Here is a 12571-nt window from a genome sequence, read left to right as displayed (position 1 = left end):
CCCAATGCTCGGAGCTAGTAGGGCTTAGGTATCCCTCTATTGGATATTTAGTGAGGAGATGGGAAGAGGAAAATTGCAGAGTACTGAAAATTCTGATTTGGTGACTTAACACGACTAAAGCCATTACTTTTGGGTTCGATTCTGAATCTAGACCTTTGGCCTCGGCAATTCTTAAGGCGCCGCTCATCTACCGTAATATTGTTCAAATGTTGTCAACGATTAAGAAAAGTGAATTAAAAATAATACATCCTTGTTAACCTTTCCTCATCTGTGGTGTGTATTTACTACACATTGCTTATAATATCTTTAATAACTCTATAAATATAATAAATTCTGGGTTCAGATTTTAGGTATTCCTCCGTTATACATTTATGCACTGAATTAAAAAATAATATTTAACATAATTTTCAAATTCAATTAAAAATCAGAGATTTTTGTAAGAAATCGGGAACAAATACACCAATACAATCAACCGTGTGCCATTGCTACGTGAAGAGTGTGCGGGGAAATGACACGCTATTGATGTCCCGCTTTACTTCGATATACGGGCACATGAGAAATCCACTTGTCCCCAGTTCTATTTAGACCATCGATACCTACGGCCGCATTGTATAGCTTCGTCTCGTGACCAACTTGTGCAGGGGTACTAAAGTGAATCATTATTTCCGTTCGATAATTAAATTAATAATTTTTGGTAAGTACTTTTTCATTTATTTCCGAATACTGTGTTATACTATTACCTTATATTATAGTATTGAAAAGTGTGTATTACGTAACTATTTATCCGTGCGCTTTCGTCATTTAATCATTGATCTAAGATTTATTTTTGAATATTTATTTCAAATGTTACATTTTTTTTCTTTTTCGTTATAATATTCAGCTAAGCAATACTGCGTTTTACATTATTTACAAAAACACTTACATTTTCAGGAAGAATAATGACTGACAGAAATTTAACAGAAGAAGAGATAGCGCAAGAACTTGATTATGATAGTGATATTGAGTTTGAAATGAACAATGACATATCAGATACTGAAGATTTGGTTGAACATTTAGAAGAATCGGACTCGGAATCGACTAGTGAAAATGAAGACGAGGGAGAAATACTAGTTTCAAAACATGGATTCGAATGGAGTGTATTACCACCATCATCATCGAGACGTCGGCAATGCAATATTGTCAATGAAACTTCCGGCCTGAAAAATGGTAGTTTATTAGCTAACACAATAAGAGAAATGTTTGCTTTATTTATAAGCGCAGATATGGTGACAGAAATATGCCAAGAAACGAATCGTCAATTGAGGCGTTTACCCGGGAATATGATTGAGCAATTATCCGAAGATGAATAATATGCATTCATCGGTATAATGCTTGCTTCCGGCAGAAATCGCACCCGAAAACTAAGTTTGAATGAGTTGTGGACAAGTGAAAGTCCATTTTGTCAGCCGTTTTTCACGGCAGCTATGTCTCGAGACAGGTTCATAAATATTTATAGTCAGATCCGTTTTGATAATAGAGATACAAGACGAGAGAGATTTGAAGCTTCTTCAGACAAGCTAGAGCCAATTAAGTCGATTTTCAGTAAATTGGTAGATGCGTGTAAATCAAATTACTCTCCATCGCTTGACATAACCGTGGATGAGCGTTTGGCGGCGTTTAGAGGTAAATGTCCTTTTTGGGTATATATGAAGTCAAAGCCAGCTAGGTATGGCATCAAAATATGGATCGCTGCAGATGCTAAAACCGCATATATATGTAACATGCAAATATACAGCGGTATGATAAATAATAAAAGAGAAATAAATCAAGGCAATCGTGTCGTTATGGAATTGGTGGAACCTCAATATGGCACCAATAGAGGCATAACCACAGATAATTTTTTTACGTCAGTACCACTGGCGGACAATCTTTTGTCTAAAAATCTGACCATAACTGGCACTCTTCGCAAAAATAAGAGGGAAATCCCTAAAGAGTTTTTGCCATCAAAAGAAAGGCCATTGTATAGTAGCCAGTTTGGTTTTACATCAAATAAAACACTTGTGTCATATGTGCCTCAGCAAAATAAAGCAGTTTTGCTGCTATCAACTCAATTCCTTGGAAATGCAATAAGCCAAACCGATACAAAAAAACCAGAGATTATTTTACATTACAATAAAACCAAAGGTGCCGTTGACACAGGGGACAAAATGACCTCCGAGTATTCGTGTGTAAGGTCGACAAGAAGATGGCCGTTTCGTTTATTCATGGAAATGTTAGACATTGCTGCACTGAACACATATTTATTATGGATTCAAAAGTATCCGGAGTGGAAAAAAAATAATAGAAGTAAAAGGAAATTATTCATAAGACAGCTAGGTTTAGAGTTGGCTAAGCCCAATGTAATGAAAAGAAAAAACAGCACGGTCAAATTTCACAAACAACAACAAGATGCTTTCGAGACAGTTTTGTCATATTATCAAGAAACACCACCCGCAACTGCTGTTACGAATGATATTACGAGTGATTCAAGAAATGTACTAGTGTCCCGAGCACCGTCGAAAACTTGCAGATTTTGCCCATACAACACAAAAAAAAGAAGCACCATAGTTTGTCATATTTGTCAAAAATCTGTATGCAAAAGCCACAGAAAAGAAAAAAAATATATTTCCTGCCACAATTGCGATGCAATTTAGATTAACAATTTTATATATTTGGTTTTAAATTTTTATTATTTTTAATTTCGCTGTATTGTTTTGTTCTTACATAATTTTGCTGTTATATTTAAATATAATGCATGTGGAATTTTTAATGTTTAGTTTCTCAATATAATATTTCTTTTTACACATTTGTTTATTTCATTTAAAAAAAAAAAAAGTTTGAAACCCCTGCAAGACTGGCAGCGTAAACACGCGAAGCTGTGTGCGTATAGTCCAGCGCCCATCAGCGGAATCAGCCGCCATTCGGTCACGGACCGTCGTTAGATAAGCACTCCTCGCACGTTTTTTTAGCATCTGCCGATGGTTTTTTCATGTTTTCAGCTATTAAATTACAATTATTATCACTTTTGACATAAAATATAATAAAAATAAGCGATTGGCTATGAATATTCATATTTTTCCGATTTAAAATCGCTTATTTTAAGATGTGTATTGACTACACAGCACCGTAACGCGTGTATTTTTTTAGGACAGTAAGGGAAAGGTTAATAATGTAATGTCTGCACGGAGAAAAATGAGTATGGCCGATTTATTAAACGTTGTTTACGCCAATAATGGCTAATTGTCGTTTCATAGAGAATTGTTTATGGCAATGAATTTTGTTCCTGAACCCCGTTTTGTTCTCCTTCATACCACTCCTCTGTATCCGGGAGTCAGTCAATAACCAACAACTGTCACGCGAAATGAACATTATTACCCATAACGCATCGCATAGCAATAAAAATCATCACAAACGCATCGCAATAAATAAAGTTTTGCTAAACCAAAACTACAGTGGAATTAGCTTCCCAACAAGTGAATGTTCCTCCACATCTGTAAGTACCCTTCTACCTGTATAAAACTCATTGCCAAAGAATAATTGATTAGGTATGTTATTAAAAGGTCCACAGCTTGAACAAACGTTAAGAATGTGATAGCATTCAATTTCCTAACAAATAAGTTGTTTCATAATACGCTTATCTTGTTATTATATATTATAATGACAAAATTCCAAAATATTACAATTTTCAAAAACACAATGTGCGATATTTTCATAACATATTCGTGTTTTTTTTTTTTTTTTTTTTATTTAACGCCCAGAGGGCTTTTACATGGTTGGTAGTATAATTTTAATTTGACAAATACTTTGAAACATAAAAAATAAGAATAAAATTACATTTGATAAAAGCTATGCAACAAGTCATACAAACACAAGAAACAAAAACAGAAAATTACAGCTATTTGTTGGTTTACATTATGTGTTTAGGAGTATTGTTGAAATAAATGTTTTAAATGATCTACAAAATTTGCCAAGTTGGTATTGAATATGTCATTATGTTTTAATGATAATTTGTTAAGAATTCTGTCAATTCATTCGTTAAAGGCCTGGAGTCACGTTTTTATCAGGAGTACTAATAATTATACCAGATTTTTTTATAAATTTGCAATTTTAACCAGTAAGTTTTCTCCGTGTGGCACTAAAATAATCAAAACTTAGTAAACATTCATTAGAAAGGATTTACCCGGAAAAATAATTCAAATCTATGAATTTTCAGTATGCTCAAGCGGATTAACAAGAATAATTTAAGCCAATCGGTTTAAAATACCTATCGGCTTTACAGCGTAGTGTTTCTGATACGAGAATTCTCTAACGCTTTACGCTGATAAAGAAAACGCCTCCAAATAATATTTTTTTTTATATATCAAACAAATTCTGGAAAAAATCCGCACAAAGAGACAGGAATTAATTAACAAGGGAGCGTATTATTAAACAAATACAGGAGAGCCCGCGGCCGTAAAGTATCTCCAAAGGAATATAACATGAGAATATTCGTATATGATATTATGACTACGGGTGGGAGTGGATAATGCCTATGATCGGGCAAAAAGAAGATTAAAAAATATATTCTTCTATAAATTAGTCTTCATTGTACGCGATTAATAATATTTCTGAAAAATACAAGGAAATGCCAAGAAGCATCGAATATTAAAAAAATATATATATTTTTTTACACATTTAACATTTGTGTTAAAAAATAATGGAATTAAAAAACGATGGATCGGAAATAGACGTTTATTTTTTTTTTCAATAATAATAATACATGGTAGTTAATAATAGAAGTAATGTTCTATGAAAAATATGTAGGTACTTCAACAAAACTGCCACACGGCTGCTTTTCTGTTCTGTTCTATCTTAACATTTAGTCTGAATTAATAAAAATGAGTAGCGGAAATTGTACATATTACATTCATAGAAATGTTTGACTCCTTATTATTTAATTTGTGGTTTAAAACGAAAATACATTTTTTTAAATCTAAGGGGTTATCAATCCTTCTTTTCTCGTGCAGTCGAAAGGATCTATACTGTTTTGTACGTATAAATTTAAACGTGTTTAATTTTGTTGGTTAAAAAAAATTAACACAAAAATAATCTCCAAGTTATAACACACATTTATAAGTATTTTCTAACAAATAATGCTAATAAAATGAAGTCAACAGATGTATCGCAATCACATCATGAACATTTAAGTCAAGAGATGAATCGCACACAATAACATAATTCATAAAGTTAAGAGATGAATCGCACACAACCACAACATTTATGAAGTCAAGAGACAAATCGCACATAATGACATCATTCATGAAGACAAGAGATGAATCGCACACAACCACATCAATCATGAAGTCAAGACATGAATCGCACACAATAACATCATCCATGAAGTCAAGAGATGAATCACCCACAATCACATCATTCATGAACTTTTATTGGATCGCATTTTAAGAAAATCGCTGAATATTAAACTAGCTAGTAAAATAATAACGGAACATTAATAAATTAGTGAAATGTATTCAAATTCATTGGATTATAACGTTGTACATGTTCTATCCGCCTGTTTAATCAATGTCCTCAAAGAATGCAAAATTTAAAAAAATCAATATATATTTCCACAGATCCATGTCAATAGCTTGCAAGAGATGTTAAAAGTCCACCGTGTACCTATCTTCTCGGCGAATCTGTGATGTACGTACAGCCTACACTCTACACTGTCTACAGCTTCAACAGGAGATCTTGGCAGCGGACCAAGAGACGACACGAACCTTCCCTTAAATCCTCGTCCGAGGTGTCACCCCAGGTCTGGGGGAAATTTATGAAATTAATTCTTATGGCCAACATTACTGGCCTGACTATTCCGGGTGCACTTATTCATTTTTATTGGTCGTTCGTGTCTCGGAGGACAGATTATAATGGTTACGTTATACACTTTAGGCGTCGATATGGAGATATCTAATATTGAATCGAATTGTTTCAATATATTTTATGCATTAACGTTACACAGCGTATCTATTTTAGTATAGTTCTTACGGTGGTAGATACTCTCAGTGGCGCCCTGGAGGAAGACCTTAAATAGGAATTGAAATGTTTCTGGAAATAGTGTTTAGTGACCAGATCTGAATAGCAAGGCACATCCCAACTTTCTAGGATCCCCCTCCCTACTGCTTTCAACCTTAGAACATATCCCAAATGAGAATCCATAATCTCACTGTCTTTGGGCAAAAAAAAACATTAATTGCATTGGTACGTTTTCCGTAAATTTTCATACCAAGTACAGTTTGTAGTTAACAAAGCAACGGGTCTTCGCAATAAACTGCCCATTTCGAAATAATTTTAACACAGAAAATAAATTTATTTGATGAAGCTTTTATCGTGCGACCTAGATTTTCATCTTGAGTCAGTATTTTTATTGTGTAAAAATAATTATTATCGAGCAAATAACAATATGATCACACTCTAGTCCGAGGAGGGGCGATTCCAAACAGCGTTACGGATAATCTATTGGGTGGGGAAACTCTCGGGGAATTTTCGAACTGTAACGGTTCTATTCAGGAAATTCGAGCCGGAGGAAATTAAATAACAAAGCAAGAACTGGAGTTATTCTAAGGTTTTACTTAGGGTTCCGCGAGGGTCTATTGTGGGTCCGTGTGATTAATGACTTTTCGCGAATGATATTTATTTTCAATGATCACTCAACATTAAAAAGTGATTTTTCACAATTTTCTCATATCAATGAACAGGTTACTACATTACAAAATTTTATTTGTAATATTACTATTAGGATTTATAATTAGTTTGTTTTTATAATCTTGTGATATTTAACATTTCCTACCCAAGTAGTTCAAAACTCATTAAATAATTCCAATAATATTATTATTGATAAGTCGTGTCTGAATACATCTTCCACATATAATACTATTAATCCGTTCAGTTCAAATAAATCACATGTGAAAATATTTTCCTAATAACTAACTAGTAGGTTTATAAAAAACACACGAGTATTCGAATGCTACATACGTCGTGTCAAAATTTCATAGCATTCAGTGAAGAACTTTTGGAGATTTAAGATTTTGAACAAACGAACATTTACATTTTTATTAATATAGATATAAACTGAGCTTTTTAAAGCGTTGAAACTACAAACCAGAGTTTGACATTTCCTTCCAAAAAAAACCATACAAATTTCCTAGCTCTTAACAGTACATCAACTCATCTCAACAAAATAAAAAATATAATCACCATAGGAGGCCTTAACACAAAAACTTTACAATACGGATATCCAAAAAGCTTAGAATACCTAATAATACCAGTACAGCATGGACTGGAGCCCATGATAAATTATATAGTAGGTATACAGCATATAATGATTTAACAAAACTAAAAACATAGAATAGATGGCTATTTATTTATATTTAGCCACAAAATTTTATTATAAAATAGAAAAAAATTATTTCAAAGGCAAGGAACTCCTAATGAAAAATTATATGAGTAACAGAACACAACAAGTCAGAATTAATCACCATACTAACAAGCCACTGGCGCTTACATGTGAAGTTCCCCAAGGATGCATACTAGGGCCTGTTGTATTGATTATTTACCTAAATGATCTATGCAAGATGAAAATAGTTGGAGAAATTGTTAGTTACGCGGAAGACACAGTTTTACTATTAGTATCTAAAGATTGGACGAAAGTGTACAATTAGTAATCATGTAAGTAAAAACGTGGTTAGGTACAAACTTAGTTACACTAAACATTACCGTGAATTCGGAAATAAAATTCACGACGTACAGCATAAATACAAGAGGACAGCCAAAAATCAAGACAAACACCACAAGATCAGACTACTTATTGTTTTCTGCGATGCGATCCGAGCTCAAAAAAGATATTGTCATAACTAAACGACAATATTTAAACAGAATTCAGGACGGGATTAAAGACAATGTCAAATGCTTCTGGGATTTTATAAAATCACAGAAAGCTAACTCCAGGTCACATAACGGCCTGAATAGTGGAGACAAATTTATAACGGACTCAGAATCTATCTGTCAGAAATTTGCAGACTACTTTCAATCTGTGTATGATAGTGAAACCCCTAATCTTAGTACAGATTTTACGCGAACAGAGGTCCCATGGAACGTAGGTAACATTTCCCTAAGATTAACGAGCCCGACAGAGGTAGAAGCTTATATCCGTAAACTGAAGACTGACAAGGCTACAGGGCCGGATGGAATCCCTTCCAGTACTATCATTAGCATAGCGCCAATGATAAGTGAAGCTCTTTGTCATATATTTAATACCAGTATTTTGACTTCTACTTTCCCCCAGATATGGAAACTGACCCGAGTCAGTCCCATTTTCAAGGCTGGTGACAAGACAGACGTCAAAAACTACAGACCGGTAGCCGTATTATCAGTGCTACCAAAACTATTTGAAAAAATGATTTGTGACAAATTAAGTCTCCAGATTATGCCATTCATTGGAGAAAATCAACACGGTTTCCTTCCAAAGAAATCAACAGTCACAAATCTGCTTACTTTCTCGAGATTGATAGCCACCGGTTTAGACTCAAGGCACCAAACAGATGTAGTTTACACCGACTTTGCCAAAGCATTTGACCGTGTTAACCATGATATCTTACTGAGGAAAATGTTTAAACTAGGTTTCGACCTACCAACACTAAACTTTTTCTCATCATATTTAAAATCCAGAAAACAATTTGTTTCGGTAAATGGACATAATTCAAAAAAATTCTCAGCGAAATCTGGAATTCCTCAAGGGTCTAACCTCGGACCGCTGTTGTTTCTAATACTAATAAATGACATCCAAAACTATGTTAAGAATAGTAAATGTCTACTGTTTGCAGATGACCTTAAAATTCTAATGGAAATAGGCTCCCAACAAGACTGTCTTAAAATGCAAGCTGATCTGGATGCACTATCTGAATGGTCGTTGATAAACAAATTAGATTTCAATACAAAAAAATGTGTCACTATGTCTTACACTCGCTCTTTAAACACTATACTTTACGATTATAAGATAAAGGGCGAAACACTATCACGTGTAAATTCTGTAAAGGATCTCGGTGTCGTCTTTGATCCCGAACTGAAATTCTCTGGCCATATATCGCAGCTCACTCAGTCTTGCTACAAACTTCTTGGATTCGTCATTAGGACATGCAAGCAGTTCAATAACCAAGATGCTATGTTAGCATTGTTCGATGGCATACTGAGAAGCAAGCTGGAGTATGCGAGCGATGTTTGGGCACCGTACCACCAGAAGTACATTGAAATGATAGAGCAAATCCAGAAGAAATTCCTCAGGTATGTCTATATGCGGACGCATGGAACCTATCCCAGGTTCATGCACCATATCGACTTACTTCAGGAAACCAATTCTGTGAGTCTGGAAACTAGGCGGAAAGCAAGCCTAGCCACTATATCTTTCAAAATTTGGAACAATTTTATTGATAGCCCATTCCTCTTGGGATGCTATGATTTATATGTACCAGACCACTACAGCCGAAGTCGATACCATGACTTATTTAGAGTACCAAATGGCAAAACCGACGTCTTGGCAAAGCATAGCATGACGAGGGGAGTGGTGCTGTTGAACGAATTAGCAAAGAATTTGGATGTAAATGACTGTTCTTTAAACGACCTAAAACAATTTTTGAAGAGTCACTTACCCAAATGCTGATATGATGTAAAATTATACTGTTTGTAAAATTGTATTGAATTGTTTGTAAAATTGTATTGAATTTGTTTTAAATTATACTGTTTATAAAATTGTACTGTAACTGGAACGAATGTTCTGTTGTACAATAATAAAAAATAAAAAAATAAAAAAAAAATCACATGGATTCATAGACACCAACATATGCGATTGCCCTACTCTAGAAAAAACTGATGAAAATAAAATATCTAGGAATCATAATAGACCATTACTGCTTATAATTATTGGATATACTTTATGCTATGCATAAAACCTTGTCTTATGAACACTAGTTTATCATTAAAAAATAATAAGTCGAATTAAAGTTTAGTATTTTTAATAAGAAAAATAAATCGTTCGTTTGAAGACTATCTTCTGATGTGTGTAGGTTTAGAGTATTTAATAAGAAATGATAATATTTATTCTGGTGGGGTATTTAATTTAATATTTATAAAACTTAGATTTGTTTGTAATCGCTCAGTGTTATGTTATTAATGTGAATTTTCTTAGAAGGAGACAAAATTGCCGAGTTGTATTCAATTAGGCTTCTAACGATACGTTTTATTTCTGTTTAGTCTTGCTGGAATTAAATTTAGGTGATTGTAATTAGATTGATGTAGTCATTTTTCAATTTTACTGAGAGTTCTTATTTGAAAGAAAAAAACTCTGATTGTCTTTAGAATGGCAATGATCGTGAGGAAAAAGCATTTTTTTTAAATATGTTCAGCTTCCCAAATCTTACAATTATAATATCTCATGATTTTCCACCATGGGTTTGCGCTAGTTTCAAATAATAGCAGACAATCATAGACATATGAATATTAGTAGACCTGCCCTAAGTGATTAAAAGCGTATTATCCCCACTCCCCATACCGGTTCCATTGGAGCCGGCTGTGCTCGCGTATGGCCTCAAGTGAAATTTGAAAACGTGACGTCATCATTCTTGTGCGAACTATGGTCGAGGCATCATCGGTTCATTTTACGAAATAACACGGCAAAATGTTGACTTGTACTATGAAAACTTGTAAAAATAGATGTGAAAAAGAGAATAAACCCAATTGTCGTATTACATTCCATATATAAGCATTATTTTACTTTATTTTAAGCATATTCACATCGTATAATATAGATCAGTTTTAGAAACATATAAATATCACATCGAGAAACGTCTGGACGCGAAACACAAAGCTGGTTGGTTGCTGGGAAGTAAATTATGAACATTTATAAAAGTGTCTTAACTAAATACTTAAACGAAATATTCGACTCTGAAAATAGAACGAATTTTTTTGCCGAATTTGGACTTCGTAAATTTGTTCATAACGTGGCGAGTAATTTGCGCTCCCATGTAAAAATGTCTATTCATTCAAAAGCAGATTTTACTTTTAAGAAGTAAATGGTGATATTATAATGAGAGATGCCTATTTACTGTCAGATTGATTTATTGACGAATCACAGTCAGTCTTACGCCCTTCGTTCTTCAACAGTTGATTTTACCCCTCGCCATTATCTTCTCGTCTATTAATTCCTATGTCTGTGCAGACAATTCAATATGGTTAACCACTGAAGCAATTTTAAACAAATTATGCAAAGTTTGAAAAAACGTTTTGAGCGATTACTTGTCATAATGTGCCATATTTATAAAACCTAAAGATTTTAGATAAACGGCGAAATCTATGTGGATTCATTGGCTTTAAACCACAGTAAGCATTTTGTATATTTTCATATTAACATTTTTATGAATGATATTAAATAAATAATAAGGAAAATGTATACATCGCTCGAGTGGTTAAAACATAATTTAAAACAACATATAACATAGCCTAACCCAAAAAGATATCGTATTTTACAATCACCTACTTTATCGGTTAGTAAAATAAAACCCTGTAATGGAAATATGATGTTTCGTTGATTGGGCTAATAAAGTTTAAGGCTGTAGCTAAAGCCGCTGCAAATGATCGCCCTTTTTATGAAACGGGTATCCCACAAGTAATTCCCTAATGTCCTTCATTATCCAACATATTGATAGCCCTAAGTGGTGTAATTGTCCAGTATTGTATAATAAAACGAACGTAAATATATGGGTAACGGATTAACGGATTAACGAATGGCCCCGTCCGTTAAACGTATTCGTCCCTTGGGTAACGGAAGCCGGTCGCTAACGAATCGCGGTACGTTAATCGTCGAAAACCGTGGATCAGTACGGGTGGGCTGGATTTTAATTTAACAAGGTACTTGAACTTGTTCTACAACTATTTCACGAGTTATTTCTACGTTGTATGTAAAAATGTTTTATTACGTACCAACAATAAATATACTGACTGAGTATAAATAAAAATTCTTTAATACTACTTCATAACTATCCGATTATTTATCTGCAGGTTTATGCAGGGCCGGCCCTTTGCGGGTACAATTGGAGCTACGAATTGCGAAGGCGCTGATAAAACCAAACACGTAACTGTCCTAACTGTCCCAACCCTTGAGATATTGAGATATACCTAACCGAACCCAACCTAATACCTAACAGTCCCAACAACCTTGAGATATTTTTCATAAAAACGCGCTACACAAAAATACTTAACCTAACCTAACCCAATACTTAACAGTCCTAACATCCTTAAGATATTTGTCATAAAAAAGCGCTACACAAAAATACCTAACCTAACCTAATACCTAACAGTCCTGACACCCTTGAGATATATGTCATAAAAAAGCGTTACACAAAAACACATAACCTAACCTAACCTAATACTTAACAGTCCTAACACCATAGAGATATTTGTCATAAAAAAAGTGCTACACAAAAATACTTAACCTAACCTAACCTAATACCTAACAGTCCCAACACCC

At 33.9% G+C, this 12571-nt stretch overlaps 1 protein-coding gene across 1 annotated transcript in view; it reads left to right on the top strand.

The window, feature by feature from the left end:
• The first annotated feature begins 641 nt into the window (after positions 1–641).
• LOC149421247 (uncharacterized) overlaps positions 642–12571 on the top strand; it is a 33628-nt gene continuing 21698 nt past the window's right edge. Inside the window, exons 1-3 of the mRNA XM_089635184.1 lie at positions 642–694; positions 931–1134; positions 2071–2609. Coding sequence (XP_089491310.1) covers positions 939–1134; positions 2071–2609 — 735 coding nt within the window. The 5' untranslated portion in view covers positions 642–694; positions 931–938. The remainder of the gene's footprint in view (positions 695–930; positions 1135–2070; positions 2610–12571) is intronic.

The sequence above is a fragment of the Hesperophylax consimilis genome, chromosome 9 (assembly GCF_061612785.1).
Source record: "Hesperophylax consimilis isolate HC1 chromosome 9, BYU_Hcon_1.0, whole genome shotgun sequence".
NCBI lineage: Eukaryota > Metazoa > Arthropoda > Insecta > Trichoptera > Limnephilidae > Hesperophylax > Hesperophylax consimilis.
The sequence above is the reverse complement of the archived record's forward strand: the minus strand, read 5'-3'. Positions and strand labels throughout refer to the sequence as shown.